This window comes from Psittacula echo (assembly GCF_963264785.1).
Source record: "Psittacula echo genome assembly, chromosome: 24".
In the NCBI taxonomy this organism is placed as follows: Eukaryota; Metazoa; Chordata; class Aves; order Psittaciformes; family Psittacidae; genus Psittacula; species Psittacula echo.
Genome location: NC_137759.1, coordinates 1404861 through 1431729, shown reverse-complemented (window position 1 = coordinate 1431729; position 26869 = coordinate 1404861). Strand labels below are relative to the sequence as shown.

Below are 26869 nucleotides of genomic sequence, written 5' to 3'. Positions count from 1 at the left end.
GCAGAAGCCCAAACCAGGAGTAGCTCAAGGACTGTAGTTGTGTAGCTTACCAATGTTTTCATGTCCCACTATTTCTGGAGTAGCAGGAACGACCAGAGCTCCACTCTGCTTTACTCCAGTGGATGAACAAGAACTATGCTGAAGCCCATTTCAAGCACCCAAATGGTTTAAGGGCTTAGAGTAGGACTTGACCAAGGCAAAGGCAAGCAGGAGCCCTTTCTTTCAAGTTTAGGATGGGCAGGATTAAGAAAACCTGTTAGTAAGTATTGTACCTGTGCTGGGGCAGACTCGGCCTGAAGGACTCAGCTTACTTAACACGTAATAATGCCACCTCCTTACCTGGTTCTACAACCTGATGGATGGCAACTGTCCAGCTCCATCAGAGACATAAGGAGGTGGGTTACAAGAACCAGACAGGGAGATGGCCCAGAGTAGCTGCACTGAGCTCACACACAGGGCAAAGCCCAAACACTGAAGCTGCTCCCAGGCCTGGGTAAAAGCCATTCCCACATGTACTGGAGGGAGGAGACGTTCCAGGCAGGACTGGTCCCCTCTGGAACCAGCCTCAGCCTTTGGTAACACCTGTGGCTCCCCCTGCACCTCACACACAGTCATGGACCACCCCAGGGCTCACAGTAGCCCTCTTGAGCCAGAGGAGGGGAGGGGAGAGGGCATTTAACAGGAGTGGTCACAGTTCATTGCCTACCCGTGTTTGCTCTGCACATCCCCACTTTTGTACTAGTCTGTGTTAAAAACGAGTAATAAACTTGAGGTTTATACAATCAGACTAAGTTTTAATGAACGTTGCATGATTTCGTCATTGAGAGTTAGGGGCCACCTCGAATGCAAGAGCTGTTTATTAATATTTTTATTGATGACAAACAGGTTTAAAACAAACTGAGACAAAATCAAAAGAGTTAACACCGTGCTAGCACTGATGTCTGGATTTATAAAACTCAGAGTAACTGCTACAAAGGAAAAACCAGCACAAAGCAGAGGCAAGCATTCCCGTCAGTGAAATAAAGGGGGTGAGGGGAGAGGAAGGGGGACGGTACTCAATGGATTGCATTGCACAGAGGGTACAGCTTCAACCTATCGGAAACGTCTACGCAGCTACGCAGCCTACAGAGGAAGAAAATTAAAAAGCCCTTCGGCAATGTTAATAAATAAAAGAGTCCATCTCACAGGAGGAAGGTGGCCTCTGGCTCCGGGCTCACGTTGAGTCTAAACTCTGGAGGCTTTTGATGAGAAAAGAATGGGTTTCACTTCTGAAAAGTTTCTTTTGCAGTTCTCGCTGCAGGACTGAACAAAACCCCCCTGAACACCTGCTCCATGGTTATGTGCTCGCTACTCACGGGTTGTGGGGATGCTACACCAGGTCTGCACTGGGGAGAGACACTCCTGAAAAACTACAGCAAATACAGGTTATGAAAGCAGGTCAACGATCTACAGAAAGGACAGTAATGAAAGGGCTTCCCCCCAGCTACAAAAAGTGGGTTTTTACGTCATTTAAGTACATTCAGATGAGAGGTATCTTGAGTTCCCCCTCCCCGTCCCGTCCCCCCCCCCCAAAAAAAAAAGACTAGAAACACTCGGAGCCCTTTGAGTATAAAGCTAACTTAATTCAGACTTTAAAAACACCCAGGTTAGTGAATCCCACACTACTGTTGGTTGCCAATTGGGAGGTAGAGGCTTGGCTCATTTGGGGATTGGATAAAAATGGGGCTGGGGGTTATTGTCAATTCTCTGCCCTGTTTTGTAAAAAGGTTTAGACAGAACTAAAATGCTCCCAGTGTTCCCATAGGACTTGTTTAAGACATGGGTACAACTCTGAAATTGGATGGCTTCTCTTAAGTGCTGTTTTCAGTTCTGACTTCCAGCTACTCCTCAAGCCAGCATCGATGGCACAGCCATGGCCACGGCTCTGGGTTTGGTTCTCACACTTGAACCTGTCAGCGACCTGCGTTCCGCACCAAAGAAGCCCCTCAAAAAGCCTGACCCAGTATCTCTAATGCCACCCAGCTCTCAGAGGCCACCTTCCAACAGCCGCCCGCTTTGTCCATTTTCTCAACCTGCTTCATTAACATTGTAGAATCTTTACTTCAAAACCAATATAATCCCCAGTTTCCACTACCTCTTCCCCAGGTCTGAGAGAGCGAGTCAAGCAGGCCCGTTAGCATCTTTTCCTCCAGGCCGAAGGGCACAGGAACCCATCCCCTTTCAAGCGCAAAATTCATCTTACAGAAAGGCTGTTTTTCACAGAGTAGAGTCCAGACAGTTGCCAATTGAAGCATACAGAAAACTTTGAAACCCTCCTCCCGCTTGAGCGCGCAGGCTCCTGTCACTCTAACTGCTATCCAATGTAGGAAGAAGAGGCTGATTGCTGCAACTTTAAATCACACTGAAAAGTTCTCAAGGTTGGTGCTCTAATTTAAGTTTTGGTTTAAACTTTTTGTAAGCTTCTCAGAACAAGCATCTCCCCAGGTCCACCACTAAGAATTCAGAGACAAACTTCTAAAAATTCAGTGCTCCTTTGAAAGTATCTCTTTAAAACCACCTTGTCACGAAAGACCCGTTCAGAACGTGGGCGACACGATGACACTAAGGATTTCAGAGCCAGTGTTGGACAACAAAACCTGCATCTCAGAGTTGAGCATCAGCCATGTTCCGCTGGATTCTGCTTGGCTTGCTGTCACTGAGTCAGGAACTCTCTCTCTTTCTCTCTCAGATACTCTGCTTCTAAAATGTAAACAGTTACTGCTAAAGTAGTACCCCTTTAAAACGAGAACAACTCTGAGATGAGGGTTTTCCTCTCCCCATCTGCTCTGAAAAGTAATGCCCTGCTCGCAAAGAGAAGTATGGAATGAAGTGAAACCTGCTTAAGGCCCTTCTCTCGAGCTTGTTGACTGGGGGAGCAGGGACTCGGCTGACCACTCATTTCAGGGGAGTTGCTTCCCAGTGAGGCGCCAGCCAGTCCTTCAGTGCGCTCTCTCCTCTCCGGTCAGGCTCCTGGTCTCAGTGAGCTTAGCAGTGGGCTCTCTCGCGCGCTCCTTTCTCTCTCTCCTCTCCGTTGGTTGGTTTCTTTCTCCTGTTGCTCTCACACAGTGGTGCTTCAGTTTTAGCAGTGGAAAACAGGTATCCATTTTATTTTATTTTTTTATTACCCAGAATAAAATGCTGATGAACTAAGCTCCACACAAGCTTAGCTCTTCTTCCTCAACCTGAAAGCAACAAAGCAAAAGCTGCGTTAGGGACGTCACTAAGACAAACACTGCATTCATGAACTTTAACAGGGAGGAAGAAGCAGAGGAATGATCCTCGGGTGCCTTACACTCTAATACTGTGACAGTCCCGTCACTCCACCATGTTGATATGCACGTTCACCCTGGTAAGTAGAGTCCTGTGACAGCGCCACGTCAATCTGAGATTTAAACTCATCACCAAGGTAACTGTCCTGAAAACAGAAGCATGTGTTAAACCTCTACCTCCTCACCCAGCCCAAGTGCTCCCTCAGCAAGCAGAGGACCCAGCAGCCCAGAGGTTTGGGGTTGGGGGGGATTCTTGTTTGGTTGCATTGGGTTTCTTTTAAATCTACACTGTTTTGCTGCAGAATTCGCATAAATACAAAGGGGTTTGCAATAGCCAGAGGCTGAACAGGCAAGTGGGGCAAAGTTAAGGCTTGAGATGAAGTCTAGACATGCAGCATTGCACTTTATGCCCAAGAGTATGTAAAGTTCACCAAGAGGAGGAGCATGAGTTGCTGAAAACAGTTTCAATTTCCATTTTCCTCAGTGCTAGGAAACCAGGATGTGCATGCACAGGAATCATCAACATAAACCCCACTACCCATCAAATCCTGCTTACCTGTGATAATTCGGGTTGGGAGAGCCCAGGCTGACTCATCTGTGACGGCTGACTCATGGAGATATACCCCTGAGTCAGTGGACCCTGGGAGAAGGGCTGGGAAACCACATCTTGGCTCGCTTGACTATTTGGAAGGTTTGACTGACTAGTTCCAGGAATCCCAAAACGATTTTTCTGGCGCCCACCACGACCAGTCTTCCCTTTTGGTGCCCCACGTCCTGGAAAAGCATTAATCCCAACCAGCAGTGAGAAGCCTCAGACATGCAAACATGAGAATTAACTATTTCTCTGAAGACTTGATCACTCACAAGAGGCAACATTTTGTATGTACTCAACATAGTGGTGCAGAGAAGTCATGGAATGGTTCAGGTTGGGAAGGACCTTAAAGCTCATCCAGTTCCAACCCCTGCCACGGGCAGGGACCCCTTCCACTGGAGCAGCTTGCTCCAAGCCCCTGTGTCCAACCTGGCCTTGAACACTGCCAGGGATGGGGCAGCCACAGCTTCTCTGGGCACCCTGTGCCAGCGCCTCAGCACCCTCACAGGGAAGAGCTTCTGCCTAAGAGCTCAGCTCAATCTCCCCTCTGGCAGGGTAAAGCCATTTCCCCTTGACTTTTGCCCTTGTCAGAACTCTCTCTACAGATTTCCTGTAGGCCCCTTCAGGTACTGGAACCATCAGCATAGACACAGCAAAGGGACACTCACTGAGGCTGCAGTGCTGCTGTGTTTGTACTCCATACAACCAACAGAAGCGCATCATCTCCTCTCATAGGAGGAGCAAAAGCCATTCTCTGACTTCAGAGCTACCCCATAGGGTCTGTCCCAGCTCCCTTCAGCCTGTACCTGCAGCTGGTCCGTTTGCTTGGCCGAAGTACCCGGGCGGTGGCATCGGCGGCATCACCAGGTTGAAGGGGATGGGAATGTTCATGGCAGTGACGTGGCTGGGGCCGGCACTGATCATCCCGATCTGGTCGTGGGTCTGGAAGTACATGTTGGATGGGCGGCCTGGGGAGGGGAGGAAAAGCCACAGTGATTCCAGGCATTTCAAAAGCAATTCATATTCCTGCTTTTGACAGGAATCAAGGTACCTGGGGAGCAGAATTTGAAAGGACAAACCTACCCCTGCCAGGGACCACCAGTGTTCCCCGTTCATCATTTACTCCACATTTAATTTCAGATACTCATCTAACATGCTCATTCGTACACAGTTACTCCTTTACAGCACCAGCTAAGACTGTGGGAGGTGTCCCTGCCCATGGCATTGGGGTTGGAGCTAGATGATCTTAAGGTCCTTTCCAACCCTAGCTATTCTATGATTGTATGACTCCCAAAATACACACACACACACTCTCCCCCTTTCCCCTCATTTTTCACTTGCTCTGCAGACACCAGAGCTCCTATATACAGACAGCGAAATCCAGGCACATCATAAACATTTTCAGCTCTTGAATTCCTCATTTTTCTGTAGTGGCTCTTCAACCATTTAGCAGCTTGAAGTTTGTCAAATACCAGCCCCTATGGGCTTGTTGGGAGGAAAAATTTAAACCTATGAAGATACTGATTTTGATAGTTTCCTTTACCTTGACTGCTCCGGTCATAGACAGATCCCGGAATAATAGCCTCCCGTGCATCATACATGGCAGTAGTCATGAAACGGGCACCCTGGAAGCATTAGAGGAGTTAGACAAAGCCTTTGCACAGAAACCTTTGCACTGCAACTGCAGTATAAGCTATTTTGGGTAAAAAAAAAATCCAGTAAAACACCATGGATCACGCATACTTTACAAGTGCTGAGTAAAGTAATTGTTCTACATGGAAAGCATCCAACTATCCTTTCAACTACATCATGACAAGAAAAAGAAAAGATTCTACAGCCCATCTCACACTGTGAAACATTTGATGAATTTTCAGGTTCTGATGATAGTTCTTCCCTTGCTCTATTCCTGCCACCATCCTGTGATGGCTGCTGAGCTGCCCCCTCCCCCAAATGCTACTTATGCTAAAGGACTAAGTATAAAACTTGTAGGTTGAGGATTAAAGTACAATGGTGTAAGAAAACGTGCCTCATGAGCTTGCTATTTCTACACAAACCAGTTCTTTTATGCTTCATTCACCTCAGAATTTATCCCCTCATAAAATTTTGCAGTAAATAGCTACAAAAAAGCACCAAAAAGGATTTTCTACAAGCGCTTAACTTACAAACAGCTGAAGCAGCAACTTACTTGGGTCGCACTTCATTAACCAGGCAACAAAAATGGGAAGTTACAGGGCTGTGAGGCTATGGGGATAACTGTTTATTCCATCCATTTATAATTATCAAATCCCAATTATTTCATGCCACAACCATGTGAGACTTACCGGGTTGATGGTGTTGACGAGCTTCCGGGGCTTGCTGAACTGCATAAGGCTTTCCCGGAGGTTGTTCAGTGGTCCCTCCACCAGCACCTTCTGCTCCTTGTAGTAATTCAGCAGGTGATTCCAGAGTGGTTGTTTAGACAGAGCTTTTGGGTTCCCAACAATAATTACTCCATACCTGTAGCAACAGCAGACAGCGAAGGTAAAATTAACTTTTGACTACAACTAAAGCCATGTTACTAAAACTAAAGCAATGACTAAATATCAGAACAGCCTCAAAGTCTACCGCTTCCACAGCACATCAGGGCACCCAACAGCAGCCCATGGTAGGTATAACAAACCCTGATGCAATTGTTCTGTTTACTGCAGATGATTCCTGTACTGTGACAAAACACTTGAAAGAAGATTGCAGTAGCCAGTTGCTCAATATCACAAGCTTCCTTATGCAGGTTTGCCAAACACACCAGCGTGCTCCACCAACCACCACCCTGGACTGGCTGGAAAGCCTGCAGAACCCAAGGAAGCCAACCAAAAGTGTTGATTCCAGATTACCCTTCTCAGTAATCAAACCCGTTGAGAGAAGCAAAATGATAAGAAATGGTTGCTGGAAGGGCTAAAGCAGCAGATGAAGGGTACAAAGGGGAGCAACATGGCAGCTTCTACAAACTACTGATGCCAAGTGGAAACGTTCATTAGGTTGAGATTGCTTCCGGAAGTTGTAGGGAATGTGGAAATCACTCAAGGTTCCCCCTTAAACCAGGTGGGGAAAAGGCCCACGACACACAAAACACAGACCTTCTGTTCGTGGGTCTGTACCCGTGCTTCAGCAGACTGAAGTATATCTCCAGAATAGATTAGAGTTTGCCCAATTTTACTTTACCTTGCTCTTGTAAGAGCTACATTAAGACGCCGGGGGTCATTCAGAAACCCTATCCCTTGGTGTTCATTGGCCCTCACACAAGAAAGGATAATAAAGTCCTTTTCTCGTCCCTGGAAGGCATCCACACTTGCAATTTCCACTTCCTGAAACAGAAGAAAACATGTAAATCACAGAAGCACAGTGCAAAACAGCTCTGCTACCAACAGGCATTACAACATGCCTTGGCCATGTAGTCCCCATCAGTTGATGAAAATGTTATTTTTGTAATGACAAATGATTTGGTAATTCCACTGCTCACTAAATAGTTTCCCTAAAGGAGAACAGACAGTCTCAGTTTAGGACAAATTACTTTTATGTTCACTGCTTTATGGTTCTCACATTTCCCCAAACCTGGCATTTGCACTATGGAAAGCATCTCTTTCCTAGCTATTTTGCCAAAAAGACTTCTGACTATTCCAAAACCTCGTAGTAGAACAGGTCCAAATTAGCACTGCTGCTCTCAGCCTCCGAGAATCCTGAATCAGACGGACAGATCATTCCTGGCAGAAGTAAAAGGATTTCCACCAAACTTTCCTTCAATGAAAACACTGACCAAGTCCTCACTATTGCAAAACAGACTATATCAAACATACAACAGTCTTGTTTGTAGCAACAAATCTGAATGTTTGGTAGAGGAGTTCCACTGATGGGAGGATGTGTTCCCAAGCAAATAAATAGTACATCCATCAGAATTTATGGTGCTTGGTTTCCTTCATGTCTCCTGGCATGATGCTTTTATTTAAGACACAAGCTGACTGAGGCTTTTCCACAGCTGAAGCACTAATGACCTCTCCTTTCTGTACCTCAAGGAGTCCTCAGAGGATGGACTCACTGAGCATTCCTTTCAGAGTCCATAACAAGGCACTCTCCTTTATGTGGCCAACTGCTCCCCTGACATTTATTGGCATTTGATACCTCCTAAACTTTTCCCCCAATCTATTTTAACCACAATCACTAAATCCCCCCCCCAAATTACTAAAGAATAAACAGACTGATGCCTAAGAAGCCAGACTGCAGATGAAAATATTGTGAAGTTTCACAATATCTGACTTTTCTAGCTTCTCTGCATCCAAGTGTTCCCATGTGCACAAGCACTCCGTACCTGGTAGAGCTTTGTATGCAAGGAGCCACTGAACTGCATGTACTGCACCAGATAGGATCGCTGCCCTTCGTAAGGAGTTATAATGCCAATCTGATCTGGTTTGGCACCAGCTTTCAATAGCTTTGTAGTTATCTTCTCCACATTGGCAGCTTCCGTTCTGGAAAAAAGAGATTTGTTTATCAGAGGAAAATCAAGGCATTAGGTTGAACTTCTTGCAAGTTAATGGGTCTGAAAAACTTGGAACACAAATGCTGAGCTGGCCTTTGCCAAGCAAGGCTGCTTCAAGAAAAAGACAATTCTGTGCTGCTTGAGCACTCTGATTAATCCAGCTTCAGCTTTGCAGGAACATTCACCACTATCAGCTCTTGACTTAGGCCATGCACAGATGTTCTCAGCCAGAGGAATATGGGAAAAAGGACCATCTCAAAAAAAACAAAGCCTCAGAATGACACAAATTTCTCCTTAACATATAAATCCACCTCCTCAGAGCAACACAACCAGACTTCCTGGCCACCATTCCAAAATGGAACTTCTTAGTAGAGTTCAATGTATACATGTACTTTCATGAGCGAGATCATTAAAAACATTCCCTGTCTGCTGTGCAAACAGATCCTTCACTTGCTTTATCTTCAAAGTTTTATATATATAATGTTTTTAATGCCAATCCTCATGTCAGCCAACTGCTGTGGTGTGTGTTTGTGCACAATCCGGGTGGCTGCATTCAGTCTTGCACATGCTGCTCATCAAACACGGATTATAAATAACCCAGCAGATATATTTGATGATTTGGTCTGGTTTTCCTTCCAGGCACATGAGCATCTGACCAAAAGGAGCAAAGTGTTTTAAGCTCGCTCTTTAAAAAAAAAGTTGGAATGTACAGAAAAAAACCAAAACAAAACAAAAATCCCCACAAAAAACCAGAATAGACAAAAGAAAATTAAATTCTCATCCCTTACACACCCCTGCCAAAATTAAAGACTCTGCTTCAGGAGCTACTGGAATTCTGGCCTCAAAATGCAACTTGATCAGCATTTCCTGCTGCAACTGCAGACAGTTTACTTGCTGGCCCAAATTCACTCCACACATTAGGCACTTAATTGTCCTATGCTCCTTATGCTACCAGTGAAAGAAAACACACCTCCACAGAACAATTCCAGCCCACTTAATATCTGAACTGCTCCCACTGGAAACGCCTTTTTCTCTTCATTAACTAGGAAGAGAGCTTAGGGCAAACCAGCTCCAGGATGCAGCTCAGCTTGTGTCATCCTTGCTAGTAGCTTTGATTATACAAAGCACATCAACAACTTCCATCAACAGCTGTTAATAGCTAATAACATTTTATTCATTTAGAAGAATTACTGCAGAGCATAAGGATCAACAGCGCTGAACACTGTACCCAACACATGATACAGTTGACGGCTGTGGGCTGGCTCATTTGAATACCATCTTCACAGAAACAGAAAGTAACTCTTCTTGGAAATCACAAACCTTTAGTTAGCTGTTAATGCCTTTATTCAGGGCAAGGCCACCACAAGTCATGGAGAATAAGGAATACTACGAATTTTGTTGCAGAAATTCTACATAAAGAAATTCTTAGATATTTGGTCTGCAGTGGGAACCACATACTGCTCTTTCTCTTGACTTCAGTACTTGTGATTGTCTCCAAGGGATGCGGTAAGATTAGTAACAGATTCATTTAACAATCTCCCTTACAATATGAGATACACTGGGATGATGTATTTTTAAGTAAGCTTATATCTCGGTGCTGAATTTTCTTTACCTGTTTAAGTAAGAGGTGCCTGAGCTGGCAATTTCTTCCTGTCCTTGTGTAACGTAGAAAAACATTGGCTTATCTGGCTGTGGCCACTGGAAATCAAACCCTTTCTTCACACGGTCCGCTGAAGGGTACAAAGAAAGTAAAACAATTGTCAGCACTGTTTTACTAGCAAGCACATGCTACTTTCATATCATAGCACCTTAAAGACTCAAAATAATTGCAGTGGCAAGTCTCATTAAATGAATGTATTAATACACTCATCTAGACGAAGGATGAAAGGAAGGATTCTTTAAGGAATGGAAAGAAATTTGCAGGACTACTGTTCTTGCTTACCTGCAGTGACACCATTCTGGAGTGAACCCTCATAGAAGATGTTGGATGGGAAAGCACTAAGTGCAGGATGCATGCGGTACTGCACCTGCAGGCGGATCGGCCGGATCCCCAGCACCACCAGCCTTTCGAAGAGGCTCTGAGACAGCCCAGCCTTAGCAGCTTTCTTACACATCACAACAGGACCAAGCTGGCAGTGGTCACCCACAAGAATAAGCTGTGGAAAAGGAAGTTGGTAGATCTCTAAGTTTCTATTTTCTGAAACTTGCCCAGTAGCTAGAAACAACAGCAATATCCTGCTATAAAATACATTAGGAACTAACCAGTCTGACTTGTAATAAGCTTCAGATCTAATCTCAGGTTTATAAATCTTTTAGTGTCAACTAGCTTTTCAGCTCACCATTTTCAAGTAAAATCTTATTCAGTCTCTAGTGTTCGACACTGTCCCATACGACATCCTCGTCTCTAAATTGGAGAGACATCAATTTGATGGGTGGACCACTCAGTGGATAAAGAACTGGCTGGATGGCCGCACGCAAAGAGTTGTGGTCAATGGCTCAATGTCCAGCTGGAGACTGGTAACGAGTGGTGTCCCTCAGGGATCAGTGCTGGGACCCGTCTAGTTCAACATCTTTGTTGGTGACATGGACAGTGGGATTGAGTGCGCCCTCAGCAAGTTTACCAATGCCACCAAGCTGTGTGGTTCAGTTGATACGCTGGAGGGAAGGAATGCCATCCAGAGGGACCCTGACACGCTTGTGAGGTGGGCTGATATCAGCCTTATGAAGTTTAACCATGATAAGTGCAAGGTCCTGCACCTGGGTCAGAGCAACCCCAGGCACAGCTACAGGTTGGGCAGAGAAGAGATTCAGAGCAGCCCTGCAGAGAAGGACTTTGGGGTGCTGGTCGATGAGAAACTTAACATGAGCTGGCTTCAGTGTGCGCTCACAGCCCAGAAACCAACTGTATCCTGGGCTGCATCAAAAGGAGCACGACCAGCAGGTTGAAGGAGGTGATCCTGCCCCTCTGCTCTTGTGAGACCTTGCTTGCAGCAGTGTGTACAGTTCTGGTGTCCTCAACACAAAAAGGACATGGAACTGTTGGAACAAGTCCAAAAGAGCACCACAAGAATGATCAGGGGGCTGCAGCACCTCCCATATGAAGACAGGCTGAGAAAGTTGGGGCTGTTCAGCCTGGAGAAGAGAAGGCTGCATGGAGACCTCAGAGCAGCCTTCCAGTATCTGAAGGGGGCCTACAAGGATGCTGGGGAGGGACTCTTCATCAGGGACTGTAGTGACAGGACAAGGGGTAACGGGTTCAAACTGAAACAGGGGAAGTTTAGATTGGATCTAAGGAAGAAATTCTTTACTGTGAGGGTGGTGAGGCACTGGAATGGGTTGCCCAAGGAAGTTGTGAATGCTCCATCTCTGCCGGTGTTCAAGGCCAGGTTGGACAGAGCCTTGGGTGACATGGTTTAGTGTGAGATGTCCCTGTCCACGGCAGAGGAGCTGGAACTAGATGATCTTAAGGTCCTTTCCAACCCTAACTATTCTATGATTGTTCCAACAGTACCGACATGTTCTAAGCAACGACTATGCATGGAAACGGAAAACTAACAGGACTAAAACAAAGATGCTTCTATCTGTAGCATGGAAGCATCTTCCACAACATCTTTTATTTTTCTGTATGCCCACACTGTGAATGTTGCTGATTGCTGCTACTTCCTCTATTCGTAAACTTTAATGAGATTTTCTTTAATTAAGTCCAACAGCTCCTACCTGCTTTGCTCCCAGCACCACTGGCACCATGCACTCTGGCTCAGTGGCCTGTGTGCTTTCATCGATCAGAATGGAGCGGAACTGCATCTTTGCAAGCCTTGGGTCACCAGCTCCCACACATGTGCAACAGATCACATCTGCGTTCTGAGACAGAAATACAAATAAGATTCATCAAGCAGGGTATCAACAGCCAGTATTTCTACATGGAGGAGTATCCAACACCATTCCAACAATCTCCCCAAGGTTAAATTGTACTCTCATCTTCACCAGCAAATTGCAGCCACACCTCCAGTGGAGGAAGCCAATTACTTAAGCTACTAGAACCAATGCACCTTACCATAAGCAACTCCCGCTCTGCTGTTCGTTTCAGTGCCCGGTAACGTTTCTCATCAGCAGATGACAGTTCTCCAGTTTCATCTTTAAGCTGCTGCAGTTTCTGAAGTTCTGGCATGCTGCAAAAAAAAGAAATTTACTTTATGGCCTGATTAACAACTTTGCAGGATTCCAGTGGAACTCATTCATAAAACTAAACAGGACACAAGTAGAGAACAAAGAAGTTATCACCAAGCAAACACATATTGTCACCATGACATAGTTCAACACTGGTGTCCATCACAACACTTCAGTTGGTTTTTTTTTGTTCCCCTGCTCCTTTCAAGCATTTCTTACCTATCCATGTTCCTGATCTGGTTATGCAATGCCAAGAAGGAGACAGGAGAGTCAATTGCCTCACGACTTTTAGCACACAGACGAACCACTTTCAGTCCAGTTTGATGGATCTTCTCAGTCAACTGATCCACAGCGATGTTACTTGGAGCACAGACTAACACAGGCCTTGGGAAAATATGAAGCAAAAAGTCTCAATGAGCTGTAAGCTTGTTTCTATTAGACTTGCAATAAAATCCTGTGCTCCAACACAGGTCTCTAGAAAATATGCTGGGGAAGAACATTTTCTGAAATAAGCACAAGTCTTCCCAGAAAAATATACTCGTAAAAAGCCTTTCTAGTTCAGCAATACAAATTCTTTTGATTTTAAAATGAAGCTATTTCTTTGACCATTAATAAAATAACCTCATACATACAGGATTCAGTGAGAACAGTTCTTACCCGTTGCCCTGTCTAGCCAGATGATAGACAATAGTGGCTGATGTCACTGTCTTTCCGGTACCAGGAGGACCCTGAATAAGGCTCAGAGGACGCTGCAGGACAGTCTTCACAGCATAAACCTATTCAGTATTCAATGCACAGGAAGTTACAAAGTCGTTCAAGCTCTATTCATAAATCCTTTCTCTTTTGTGTATAGTAAAAAGGAGATGAGCTTACCTGAGAATGGTTGAGATCAGGAAGTCCTTGTGCTGTAAAGCGCTTTGGCAACTGGCATTTAATAATTACATCTTCCACCTCATGACCTAACAGCTTGTGATAGATGTACCCAGACACTGAGGTCTCATCCACAGCGAATGTTTTTAAAGCACTTTGCATTCTGAAATGAAGGAAGGACAGAAAACACCCCAGAATCAGTATGACCTCAATTACAACTATACACAAATGCCCTACACAAAGGTTAATCAGACATCAGATGAAAAATATACCTTGGGAAAAAAAGCAATGTAGAAGACTTACTAACAGAATTTAGAGATAGAAATCAGACTTGTGAGAACACAGATTTTTTTCTCATATTACAAAGTATTATAACCAGAAAAATCTGTAGTGAAACATCAGACAGAATCTGTAGCAGTAATTTTAGGTCTAAGATTTGATGAAAAATTGTATTTGGTGTATCTTAGGATTACAAACCAACTCCTATGTTATAAAATGCAGTACAGACATCTCTGAAGTCTACTGACCCAACAGCCAACTCAAATGCCTTGAAATTTCAGCTAGTTAAAGCAATTCACAGTCTAGGAATGCCAATTAAAATCAGAGGGTATTTCATGATGGAGCAGTGTTCAGGAAGCTGAAGACAGGTTTTTTTTACATCCCAAGTATTACTGAACATAAGGTAAATTCCACACCCCACACCCAATCCGATGTATTTGCAACATACCTTAAGCATGCCTTCAAAAATGAAAAAAATTGGCAGTCTGATGGCATTCAGGTTAATGTACTTTCTAGTGAAAGTCAGGCTTGCTGCTCTGTAAGCTAAGTATCAAGTTCACAGACTCAATACCTTGGGCACACTCAGATTCCTGACTCCTAGTCTTACCAAACAATACAACTTTTCCTGTTCAAGGATTCCCTCTGAAGGTAAAGGAAAACACACACACACCAACTGCACCCATTATGTGCTCAATTCTGAAATGCTTTCTCAATACCTGTCAAATGAAGTCGACTTCCACACAAAATCCACTTGGAAGTTATGAGTGACTTCCACAGGCGCTCCCACGCTGCTCCTCAGCTCGATGGCTATCTCATCACCATAATCTGTAGAACCTCGTTAAGTAGTAATCTGCAGCAAACTTCTCCATTGTATTTTTCCCAATTTTGGTATTATTTTAGCAACCCCCCCCCATGGCAAATTGAAAATTAGCTCAAAATTACTTTTGGACACGTTTACTGATTTCTCAGAGAATGGCTTCAACCTTCCACTAAGCCTTTCTGAAGGCTCACGAAGTAAAGGATACTATCAGGAACTTTGATAACATGACCAATTCCTTTCCACAAAGGGGCCAGGTCTCCTTTATACCTCAGACAGATCTCATCTCCTTGCATAAGACGCATATCTACAAAGGAAGGAAACATGTTCTCAGAATATTCACCAAACAACCACCTCCCAAATCAAAACCAACACAATACTATCTTATATCCCAGGCCAGATCAGAAGAGTTCTCTGAACACTGATGTTATTCACCAGGCACAAAACAACCCAAACAAAACATACAATTAAAGTGTCATTACCCGAATCAGTCTTTGGCAAAGTGAAATAGGCAATTCTTTTCTTGTTCAAGCCCAGGTCCCATCTGACTGTGATGTTATCTTGGGTCTAATAGTAAAGACAAGACATTCATTAGGTTCTTAAAAAGCTGCTTGCTAACTCATACAATCCTCACTGTCCTCTACTCCAAAACAGTGGAGAAATTAAAACTTGCTGTTCCAGTGTCACAGCAGAGACAAATATTGGTATTTATTCCTATGGCCTGAGATCACACCATCTGCAGAAGATAACTCTGCTCTACAACAGCTACTTAGTTAATGAGAACAAAGTCCTAATCAGCACCTGCATTATTCTCTCCTCTCCAACTTTTGAAACATTTATGAAGTGCTTGCACACAGTTCAGATGTGACTGGAAGCTCTGACAAAGGTAACAGCAGATTATATGGATAACAACATAAGGTGGCCAAGTTGGAGTTTTACAATAAAATATGGCTCTTGGAAAGATGAAACTTTCAACATGGAAAATATAGAAGTTTCCAAGTGTTTCAAGCTGGCTTTTAAAGCCTCAGTTTGAGAATTTTCTCCTTTCATCTCCCTGCTATCAGACATCACTATTACTACTATAGTTACTGTGATGTAATAGTATTGTAATAAAGACATCTATTTCATTTGAATTTCACATTTATTTCTATGCTGTTAACAACAACCATACGTTTGACACCAGAGAATTGGTCAGAAGCCCCCTCAAACAGGCATATTTCAAGTGTATTACCTGAGACTCCTTGAGTTTCTTGTCATAATCTGCCTCAAGCTTGACCAGAGGACCAAAGATATTTTGGTATTGATAAGCATCTTCATATCTAAGCAGGACATGCTGTGGTTCTTCATCAACACCAGGCTTTTCCAAGTCCTCAAGGGTTGCAGATGGATTTTCCTAGAATTTGAAGCCCAAGTGGTTTCTTTCAAAGTTTTAAATATAAACAAGTGACAAGTATTCACTGTGCAACATGACTGATAACACTGTGTTCTACTACTACAGGAAGTTAGATCAAGTTAGAAGCACATCATGGCATTAACACTACACCCAGACATTGTATGTCATATTCACATCCAGTCAGTTTTGTTATGCTTTAAAGAACGTACAGAAAAACCTCTCAGAAAACAACAGCTGAATACTAAGCATGAATGAAGAGTTCCCTACTCAGCTAGTCACCACATAAAGCAGAAGCAAGTGAAAGACGTAATATGGGGAAGGAAAGTTGTTTTTTCAGACTGCCTGACAGTGCAACTTGAACAGAGCTGAAGAACCCAAAGGCGAAACTTTCCTACTTTGATAAACAGTTTCCTGAATGCTTTTATCAATTCCCAGTTGCACTGTTTGTCAAACCTGCAGCATTTAAACCCTCATGTGATTTAAGCATGTTCTCTGCCTTATACAGTTGCTAAAACAATCCTGTCCTTCCTTCATAAAAACAAAAAGTTAGCACTTGGTAAAATATAGCGAGTATTTGAAAAGCACCACATACCTTCCAAAGTTCTTCCAGTTTGTTAATCTGCTGAGCTGTAATCTGACGGGCTCTCAGCTGCTCCTGTTCAGATGGAATCTTCACCAGCCATGAAAGGAAACAACGATCTTGGATAAGAGGCTGCCACTGTGAACTGTCCCAGTTAATATCCTTTAAACTGCTCTGGCTGGCACATGGCTGCCTGCACAACCAAAACATTGGAAAAATTGTTAAATTAGACATGTGTAAGAAAAAGTTTGTCATGTGAAGTGTAAAACTAGGTTTACCATGCTCCTCAAACAACTCAAATATCTCAGTCAAAAGGAGAAAACAATCCCACCCTATAACCTGCTGGGCCAATTCATCTTTTGGTTCCTTTTTCCGCTATTTCAACACTGGGAAGGCTCAGGACTTTAAACAGTGTTGAGTGTTTCTAGAACTGAAAATTGTAACATCTAAAGTATTAAATGAGACACTCACCTATGAAAGTGTTACAGTCCATTAATATCATGCACATATATATCAGAAAACACTTGGGATTACTTCACATCTGTTGTTTAGACAAATAGAAGAACTCATTCCATGGAAACACACCTTCTATTGTCAAATACATGGTGACAGCATTTAATTAAAATACGTAAAATTACAATAATGATTTCTGATAGAACCTATCAGAAAATTATTTCCAATTTACTGTTGTCATCAAATGATTCTATGAGCTGACAGAAAAAACATATTGTGTAATAGTCACTGCTCCAGTAGGGCTCCAGAGTCTGCTCCTGAACTGATCTGTTACTCTTCCAAGTCTGAAAATCACAGTTTCAGAAAAGGGGAAAACCACCTTTCTTCCATTAAGGACTGCTTCACTTCAGATAACTACTTTTCTCTGGAACCAAGACAATTGCCCAGTGTAACAGAATGCTCCTTTAGTGATTATCTACTTGCATACAATCCATCTGAAGGAAAAAATGGTGTCAAATTAGAGCATAAAATATATTTTGGTACAAAATAAAACCAAGCATCACCATTTAGAAAACAGCTTATGGATCAAACTTGACACAAACATGCCAACAAAGGCATTCTCTCACCTGCACAGCAAAACCACCACAGAGTCTGCCTTAGCTGGAATAAAGCCCAGGAGAAACACATTACGACATCCACAGTTGTAACATTCCAAGACGGTCTCTCCTAGAGGCCCATCCTTATGGAGGGTCACCTCCTTGCACTTCGCTCTCACAAGATGATTAACAATGTGGCTGAAATCAAAGAGGACATACATTTGTACCCATTCAATAGGAAAATCATATTTACTCCTAACTTAATATATCAGCTCGGTTATTAAAAGACACAAACAAAAATCAATTTATGCTGTGGCAGACATTTGTAAGATACAAGCACAGATACTAAAACAGTTTCAGTGGTTTTTCAGTGCATTAATGCTTTAAGGTACACGAGTATGAAAGAATAGGAAACGTGTAAAACTTTCTTTCATATTCCTGGTAATTGAAAGAAGGCTCCCAAAGCTCTGTAGGTCAAGAGGTGCTTAGCAGGAAGACACGATGGGGGAAGCAGCAGCAAGCTCACTTCACAGAAGTGATTCAAGTGAGATTGAGGTCTAAGCTGGTAACAGCAGCAAGCTACAGAGGCAGCTGGAGGTTCAAACTGAAGTCACCAGATTTTGATTGTCATCAAAATCTAAGTCACAGCCACCACATCACTTCAGAACAAACTGATTCTGGAAGCAATATTGTCATTGTTATTTACCTGCCAGATGTATTTCCACGCCCATTACAGAACCACTTTTTGCTGGTGTTGCAGTAAACCACACAAGCAGGGTCATGGATGCCACAGTAACTGGAATTACAAGTGAAAAAACAGGGAGTGATTGGGTACTTGCTTATAGGAAAACTCAAATACAACATTTAAACTGTGTGGCACTGTCCAAAATCACAGGGAAGTGAAAATTAGGGAACATGAGTGTTGGTAAAAGCATCAGACACAAGCTAAACTTCTGTTCTGAGTCACAGGCATTTCAACCCTTCCCATCATTGCCATCCTTAGGTTGGCTTAACTTTCTACTTACTCCTCAAGGGAAGTCCAAAACCTGCTGGACAAGGCAGCCCTAAGTATCCAACAGAGCTCACCAGAGGGCACCATTCTCCTACCACTACATGGCTGCCTCCAAAGAAGTTGCTCTCAAAACCCAAAATCCTCTAAGCATACACCTTTCACTGCCACAAAGTGCTGCTGCCTTCTGGAAATAACAAGCGTGGGGCAAAGCTCAGGTCTTACCTGCAAGCATGCACAGGAAGGTCCTTTGTGTAATAAGTATCTTCTTCATCTTCTTCAAAATTCAACTCTGCCAGAAGCTGGCTGGTTTTAGCCACATTATCATCCACAGCTCCATTCTGGAGAATACCATCAGGTCCATTCACCTGAAATACAAGGTCGGTGCTGAAGTTATACAATCAAAATACAGTCCACAACATGAAGGCAAGGACAATATCCCCACTCCTCACAGCAAAAATTTGGGTTTCATTTGGCAAATCTCAAAAGGAAAGTGCTGAAAGGAGCTGAAACACATCCCAGTTATAGCATCAGTATCCGCTTCACTAGCTCCTATTTTACAGGACTATTTAAACTCCAACTGGTAAGTAGAAAAAAGTTAACAAAGGATATTGCTCTTCTGCACTGACATTTTTGCATCTTACACAACACACCAAATTCCATTTAAACAATTCCAGCAGTATCAAAAGTTGGGATTTTTTCATCCCTCATTTTATTCCAGAAATCCATCTGAAACCAGGATTTTTATTGTATAGGACATTCCTCACCTATTTCTGCTGTTGTCTATCCACTAAATCAATTTTGTTCCCACCCCCAAGATATCAGAAGTACAACTTCATGACACTTGGACAAGAGAGAGCAAGAAATCAAGAAGCTTGTTCTCATATACACCTAATTTCACAAAACTGTGTGACTATCAGTTTGGTTTAGGTATGACACAATTTCCTAAACTGCAGAAGTGCAAACCCTGTAATGCAGCTCCAGTTTCAGAGCACCATGCCTCAGAGATGGAGGTGCTAATGCAGCACATACAGACCAGGTGCTCTTTCCACTGAGGATACACTGCCAGAACCATGAAGTTTTGCACCATTTGGTGCTGCGTCAGCAGCTTTTACACACCAAGCACCTCTCCTGTTAAGAATAACTGCATTTTGGCAATTCTGAGCAGAGAGCGTTCACCACCAGGAAGGAGCATTAAGAAGTGGGAATGTCACAGAGTAGACCTGGGCACAGCATTGCCCCCTGGGCCTCCCTCCCAAAAAACTTTGTTCATTCAGTCACTTGATCCTTTGGCTCTCACTAAAACCTGAGAAGAGGGAAGTATCCCACAATCCATGTTAACTTTGAGTGGAAAAAGGTGGGAAAGGGACCACCAGAGTGCCTGCAATGGTTAACATAATGCTGACAAAGCGTTCAAGAGGAGTGCTCTGAGGTAGTTTCCCTACCACATGTATTAAACCCCCCTCAATGTTTTTAGAGGTATTGGGTTAGGATGAGATTTATTTCTGAAAGTTTAACTATCTAATAAATGGGAGCATAAGAATCACTCAAGGCTTTTGTCTACTGATACAGTATTTAATAACTCTCTTGCACTTAGACATTTAATGCAATTTATCTGGTATCTGTAAGTTAATTCTCTGCAGGAGATGAGAAAGCTGCCCCCAGTGAGAAGAATGCTACATCTTTATTAAAAGAAATTTGATAAAAATAGTTGCTGTAGCATTTTAAAGCCAGAACTCAGCAGCAAATCCAAACAAGCTTACTTCTCTGAGAGCCTCATTCAGGTTCTGTGCCAGCCAGTGTCAGTACTGCACATTAAAATTTAACAGCCATTTGCAAGAGTTAAAATTAAAATAAGTGGAAGCCACTTCACATTTGCCCTCAGCAGTAAGAGCTGGACTCAATGACAGCAGCTTTGTTTCATTATCTCCAAATGAAATGAGCTGCATTTGCAAAACACAGTCTAAATGGTTTGACTTTCTATGGATGTTACCTCCAAGTACTGGCTTTTAATAGAAAGAATCAGCTAAGAGGAACCATCAGCACAGAGTGTGCTCAGAGCCTGCAAAAGCAGCAGAGGAAAAAAGGAACTGCAGCAGCATGTAACGACCCATGAGTATGATGACCCCAAACCCAACCAGCTCACTGTGTAATAGCACCTCCACAGATGTTTGAAGATAAAAATTCATTTTAAACAGTGCCATTTTACAAAGTATGAAGATAACTTACTAACTGAACATGGAATAGGTGGAATTCCAAAGTCTTAAGTTAATCTGTCTTAGAGGCACAAACACCAAGCATTCACAGGTGCACCTCTATCAGGCTGTTCCAAAGAGCCATAACACACATTATATATAAAATTATTATACACAGCAGCTGATAGCTTTAATAAATTTTTTTTTGTGTGCTCATAAAAAAATGGATTGCTGAGCAGTAATAAAACTGCAAAGTTTTTTAAGCAGAAACTCAAAAAACTACAACTGCAAGTTATTTGTACTCCTGCACCAGGTGACTGTGTTAGTTACACCTCAGGGAGCTCCAACCCTTCCCAAGTTAGGCAGAACGATGTCACCTGTGACTGTGGAAATACTCAGCCTTGGCAGGCAGACAATGAGGAAGTGAGCAACTATTGTTCTGAACCTACTGTGATGTTAGCCTATATGCATGTCATTAACCATCTGGCACCATCAACTGTTGTACAAGCTTGGGGGGTGTCTTATTTATTTTAAAAGTGTTGACTGAAACTTCCAGCACAGCAAGTTCAACAGCTACAGCAATGTGAGGAACACCGAGCTGCTCTGAAACCAAGGTACTGCTCCCTCCACTGCTCCCTTTTTGGCCTCTAGAATACTGGTCAAGGGACAACAGTAAAGGCCCAGAGAACTGAGTAACAGAATAGTAAACCAGACTATGTAGTGGCTTCCTCCAACTGTGTGTAAGCAAGGCCCCAAATCACTAGTAACAGAATACAACCCTCTCAGTTTCTCCCGCTGCTTCTGACTAACACAGCCCACCTGCATCAGGAGCTCACCCCCAGGTGTGATAAACACAGAAATGTATTGGCTTTCGCAAATCATAGGTGTGGTTATGTAGATATAACTGTATGAGTTTACAGTAACAGAAACAAAGCTCACTTAAAGACACAAGATTAGACAACAAGTTAAAGAAGGGCCGGAACTCAAGCAAAACGGAGTCACATATCAAAAGAATTTGTAAAGGTAAAAGAAAGGGGGGGGCTTGATATAAGAAAAGCTAGCGCACTCCAGTTGAACACAGCTACATCCACTTGATATAGTTCTGCTCTAAAGTGGTGCATTCAAGCTGGAACAAGAAAACTAACTGCAGTTAAGTAGGTATTTTGCTAGAAGAATACTCTTGCTCCAGGACTGCAATGCCCTCTGACATGGCACAGTCACTACAGTACACCCTGTCACACTGGCCCAATTCAGGTCCTTTCCCTCTCGTGCTTGAGGAAAAAGAAAAACCACACTTCTGGACTTGCACAAATAACCCAACTATCTGTTATCTGTAGAACCTTTATATTGAAGCTAGAGACTATTTACTGTACCTTATTATAATCTCCTATACTGTTTGCTTTCCCTTTCAAAATAAGGAAGTGGCTACTATGGAGAACACTCCAACAGCACCTCCAAAACAGTGAGGAGTAAGCTGTATTTCCAGATGGGACCTGAGCAACAGGGAGAAGGTTATTTTGCCAAGACAAAAAGTCTTCGTTAGAACTGAAGTTAAATCCAGCCCCATAGTCTAGACCGCAATTCTAATAGCTGCCCCAGCCTCCTTCAACCACTGCTGCAACAGCTTAACTAACACATCAACACCATGTGTCTTGTTCAGCACTGACCCACTGAGTATATGACTGCTTTTGAGCATCATCCCTAAGTGGTTGCCTGGGAAGAGTGAAAAAGATTAGGCAGAAATCAGAACCGACCTTAAAATATTCAGAAAAATCAATTCTCAGGTTTGATTTTAATCATATGTAAACAATGGAGATTGAGTTTCCTGAAGAGAACACAGTGGACATGGCTCTCTGCTCCCGACTGCTCGCTCTTGTCAGTCAGACACTAATCAATTGTAACAACATCCTCTTAAACTATCAGTTAAATGTACATTGGGAATGGGAGCTCTTATAGACTGACTGAATTAATCACTTTATTCAAGAAACTGGGTGCTCTGAATTGCTCAACTCATCTTTTTAAACTCTAGGACACTAAAAATGATACCAGAGTATGGAACAGCAATGTTCACCAGCTTCAAATACACATTATTTACTCAAACAGCTTTATTTATAATCACAGTGACAACACATGAATGTGATCAATTTTAGGGCCTTAGAAGTTATTATTTAGCACATCCCCTGCCAAAAGCCATAACAAGTTTAAATTATTTGTTGAAGGCAGCAAAATTTCCCCCAGAATCTTTAAAAAACCACTTAATTTCTGATCTTATCACTCCTGAGACCGTTGCAAGGTACAAGTCTGAACAGCTCCAGGGAGCTGGGGTTTGCTGTGCTTCAACTCAGGAGGATATTACATTTCTCACACTTCAGAGATCTGCTCTCTCCCAACCCTCCCCAAAACTTAGGTTTCTAGTCAAAAGGGGGATCAGGCTGACCACAAGAGTTTGTGTTAATATAAAAACACTCAGCTTTAAAAATGTAATAAATATGCCCCTTCTTGCCAGGCTGGATGGGTACAAACACACCAGTACCTGAATGTACTCTCCAGCTACTTTTTTTTTTGTTCCCCTTTTTACTTCAAAGCTTTTTCAAACATGTTTAGACAAAAGGACAAACTAATCCTCTTGTCTGGACTTCTAGGTTATGAGGCTTATTTTAGGGCGGTTTTTCTTCTTCTTCTGGCCACATGTTGTCTATTGTGAGATCTGGAATGATCACAACCCATTAAAACTTAAAAAAAATAAAGGATTTAATTAAAACTGCCTTTTTAATCAATTAATGTGTAGTCTAACTGTACACAGGCAAGGTTTTACTAATACTATTAAGTAATCCTGATATCCCAATGCTCAAACTGGATAAAGTCTACCAAAGCCAAATGCAGAAGCTGTAAATAAACAGAAATTAAACAGTCCATGGGATCCCGTCACTGAGTTTGTCTTATACACACACTAACCCGGAGCAAGCCACACCACAGCAGCTATGCCCAGGCTGTGTGCTGAGTACAAGAAAGTCCTTCAGTTCATCCTGGGATAAATCCAATACAGCCAGGACGGGATAATACCACCTGCAGGCTCTCAGCACCTGCACACACTGGCCTCTGCTATTTGCTTACTTCTCTATCCACAACTGGGTTATTCACACACCCTGATACATCAGCTTGTGCAAGGAAAAGGAAAATCAAGCCTGCTCAAACTGTGTTTGGCTCAGGATTCAAAACTTACCTAAAGCATTTCAACTCACCCTTTAAAACGTGGATAAAATGCATTTAATTGTTAATAACAGGACCACATGAGGATGTGAAGAAACTTAGAATACTCCATGGTCTTTAAACGAGAAACAGATCGACTTTTTAAAAAACATGAAGGAATTCTTCAGGGTTTTGGTTTTTACTGCAGTCACGAAGCAGCAGTGACAGGTATCGTCTTCATGTGCAGCATTTACTACTTTCACTTTTGTGAATTGTTAAATAAATACATGTATGTAGCAAATATCAACAGGGTATATTTAAAAAAATCAAAAATCACCTCTTTTTAAGCTATGAGGAGCCAGACCTCATTAAATCTCACTTAAATCTCAGACAGTATCGACTGTCACTCCCTTGCAAATCCAAACACACCAGACCAGCAACCATGCAGCAGCAAAGCACAATAAAAATAACAGTAATACTAAAAACTTAAATGCACATTTTGCTTTCAGTCACAGAAATAAAGAAATTAAAGGAAGTAATGCTGAATTTCCTCAGCACCCAACTTTTGGTAACCAAACGCAACCTATCGCTGCGCTTGTTTTAAGAGGAAAAGAATCTGAAGCAACATCCCGAAGCGTTTTCAACTTCAACATCACACCGAAGAGCAACACAACTGTCACGACACAGCCACGGAGTTCGCCGGCTTTACCAGCGTACAACCGGTTGCCTCAGGGCGCTGTCCCCGCACTCCTGGGGCCAGGCCCGTTCCCGGCCGCGCTGTGCCGGCAGCGGGCCGTCAGCCTCCGGCGGGGCAAGCTCGCAGCCACACGCGGCTTCCACTTCCCCGTCCGGCGCTGCCGGGGGCAGAGAGCCCAACCCCGCAACCCGCCCAGGGCTTCCCCTCGCCGGCCCCACGGTCGGGCCCGCCCGCCCCTTCCGGACTCCCCCCTACACGCCCGGTGGCGGAGCCGCCCTGACCCCCCCCGCCCCAGCGACACACCCCCGACCCCGGGCTCACCTGCGCTTCGATCGGTACTGGCGGTCCCTGCCCCGCTCCGGGGGGCCCTTGGCCCTGTCCCGGCCCCGCCTGCCCGGGCCCGGGCGGGGTTTGGGTCTGGCTGGGGAGAGTGAAGTCGGTGAACTCGAACTCGGATCCCTGCGTGTCGGCTCCGAGCAGCTCGGCCTCCTCGGTGTCCAGGAAGGTGAGGGTCTGCGAGCTGGGGCCATACGCCTCCACGCTCATGGCGGCGGCGGTGAGGAGAAGCGGTTCTTCCCCACCCGCCCGCCCCCCCTTTCTCTTCGCCCGAGCCTCACCTCAGGGAGTCCGGGCGCCGCGCTACGCGAGCGGCAGGATCCGCTGCGCGCACCAGGCCGCGCGCCCGAGAGCCGGCCAACAACGAGCCCGCCGCCGCACACACCCCCCCCCTCGCCCCGGCTCGGGCGGTCCCTCGCGACCGGAGCCAACGGCGGAGAGAAGCGGCCGAAGCGGCGGGGCGGGCGCCGAGGGAGGAGCGAGTCCCGAGGCGCTGCGAGCGGGACGGTCCGGCCGCTGCCGCCGCGCGCCAGGCCAGGAGCGGTGACGCGGAGCGCACGGAGGACGACGGCGGCGACGCCAGCACGCCCCGTGCGCGTGGGAGGGGTGACGTAACACGTACACACCTGGGGAGGGCAGGCGAAAGGGGAGGAGCTCCGGCGGAAAAGGCGCGAAGGGGCTCGCGCCGCGGGCGGGAGGGGGAGGTCCTGTGCCCCCCCCCCACAGAGGCCCCCCCCGGCGGGCAGGGGGCGGGGCCTGCCTCTGATTGACGGCTCTGACAGCCAATGGGTGCTCGAGGAGGGGAGGGAGGGTGGGTCGCGGGGTCGCAGGCGGCTGAGGGGGCGGCTCGGCCCCGAGGGGGCGGCTGCAGGGGGGGTCGCGTGTGGTAGCGGGGGGCGAGGGCTGGAGCTGGGGTGGTGGGAGCCCCGTGTGGGGCCATGGAGGGCTGCGGGCTGTGGTTGTGGTTGTGGTTGTGGTTGTGGTTGTGGTGGTGGTTGTGGTGGCGGTGGAGGTGGATGGGCCTGGGGCTGCTGTGGTGCTGGCGGGAGCCCTGTGGTGATATCAGGTCCGTGTGAGGGGAGGCATGGTGGTGGTTACCTCTGTGGAGACAGCATGGGGCTCTGTATCCCCCTGTGCCCGCTGGTTTTGTGACCTGCCTGCCTTGTGTTCCTGTTTGAAATGAGTGTTTAGGGTCTGGGCTAACAGTGACATAGTCTGGGTAAGGGAGCTATGCCTGGGCTGGAAGTGTTTTGAGGCAGACATGGTGATTAAGGAGGATCTGGTATTATAGTAATACCTGCTCTAGCTGTAATACCTATTCTCTCTGTAATACCTGATATAACTGTGTGGTAGTCATAAAGCTGAGTTGCTGTGAGGTGAGGGTAGCTGAGTTGGCCACAGGAATCCTCTGAGGTCAGGGCAGAAAGGGTGAGCAGCACATGTTCCTGTCCAGATATACACAAAGTGTTGGGTTTGGATGCCCTCGTTTCAACATCCTTTTATCAGCACGAAACAAACGTCTTTAATGATTACTTTGTGTGTTGTGAAAAACAGATATGAAAGGCTCAATATTCAGTCCCTCTTCCCTACTAAAGCCTTCAACTATAAGATGCAAATATGTGCCTTCTTTTATAAGTAACGTTAATTTTATTCTTGCCTTTGGTGTAGTATAAAGCCTGGATCTGAAACAGCATGTACCAGATTTGCAGCTGTTAGGCTGAAAAGATCTAGATGAAGATTGAGAAGCATCCTTGTTTTAGGAATTCTGTGCACCAAACACAGGAGAGGAAAGACCAAGTAAAGAGAACACAGGAATCATCACTTCTGCATACAGACTGTCTGAATTAATCTTTAGCTTTAAGCCTCGAGGAAGAATAGGCT

At 44.5% G+C, this 26869-nt stretch overlaps 2 protein-coding genes across 8 annotated transcripts in view; one reads left to right on the top strand and one right to left on the bottom strand.

Moving 5' to 3' along the window:
* Window positions 1-839: 839 nt before the first annotated feature.
* Window positions 840-25721, bottom strand: UPF1 (UPF1 RNA helicase and ATPase). 4 transcript variants are annotated; one of them, XM_080634303.1, is made up of 24 exons: window positions 24974-25721; window positions 18797-18939; window positions 18269-18358; window positions 17593-17760; window positions 16526-16706; window positions 15772-15933; window positions 15023-15107; window positions 14749-14847; window positions 14440-14557; window positions 13448-13607; window positions 13232-13350; window positions 12794-12958; window positions 12462-12576; window positions 12125-12268; window positions 10350-10563; window positions 10020-10137; window positions 8240-8396; window positions 7099-7241; window positions 6222-6396; window positions 5444-5525; window positions 4707-4868; window positions 3865-4082; window positions 3332-3454; window positions 840-3221 (listed from the first exon to the last, which is right to left on the bottom strand). In XM_080634303.1, exons 1-23 carry the CDS (start codon window positions 25196-25198, stop codon window positions 3335-3337), a joined length of 3363 nt encoding a protein of 1120 aa, XP_080490429.1. In that variant the 5' UTR covers window positions 25199-25721; the 3' UTR covers window positions 840-3221; window positions 3332-3334. The 4 variants fall into 4 exon arrangements, with proteins under 4 accessions (XP_080490429.1, XP_080490431.1, XP_080490428.1 ...); XM_080634305.1 differs by having other exon boundaries at window positions 14440-14548; XM_080634302.1 differs by having other exon boundaries at window positions 16526-16716; window positions 17594-17760.
* The window catches only part of COMP (cartilage oligomeric matrix protein), a 36787-nt gene continuing 34972 nt past the window's right edge, over window positions 25055-26869 (top strand). For 3 of the 4 annotated variants that reach the window (XM_080634311.1, XM_080634306.1, XM_080634309.1), the window contains exon 1: window positions 25062-25157. The gene's annotated coding sequence lies outside the window, so the exon portion shown is untranslated. Of the gene's footprint in view, window positions 25158-26869 lie in introns of all 4 variants that reach the window. The other variant, XM_080634307.1, reaches the window with a different exon arrangement.

Bases quoted from the DNA above. Each gene is read 5' to 3' on its own strand.
- UPF1 (XM_080634302.1), bottom strand. From the start codon at position 25,198: ATGAGCGTGGAGGCGTATGGCCCCAGCTCGCAGACCCTCACCTTCCTG. The intron at 16,717-17,593 runs GGTGAGAGAATG...TTCCAATGTTTT, and splicing joins TGTGGTGGTTTTGCTGTGCA to GGTTGTGCAGGCAGCCATGT. The intron at 10,138-10,349 runs GTAAGCAAGAAC...TGTACCCTTCAG, and splicing joins CCAGAATGGTGTCACTGCAG to CGGACCGTGTGAAGAAAGGG.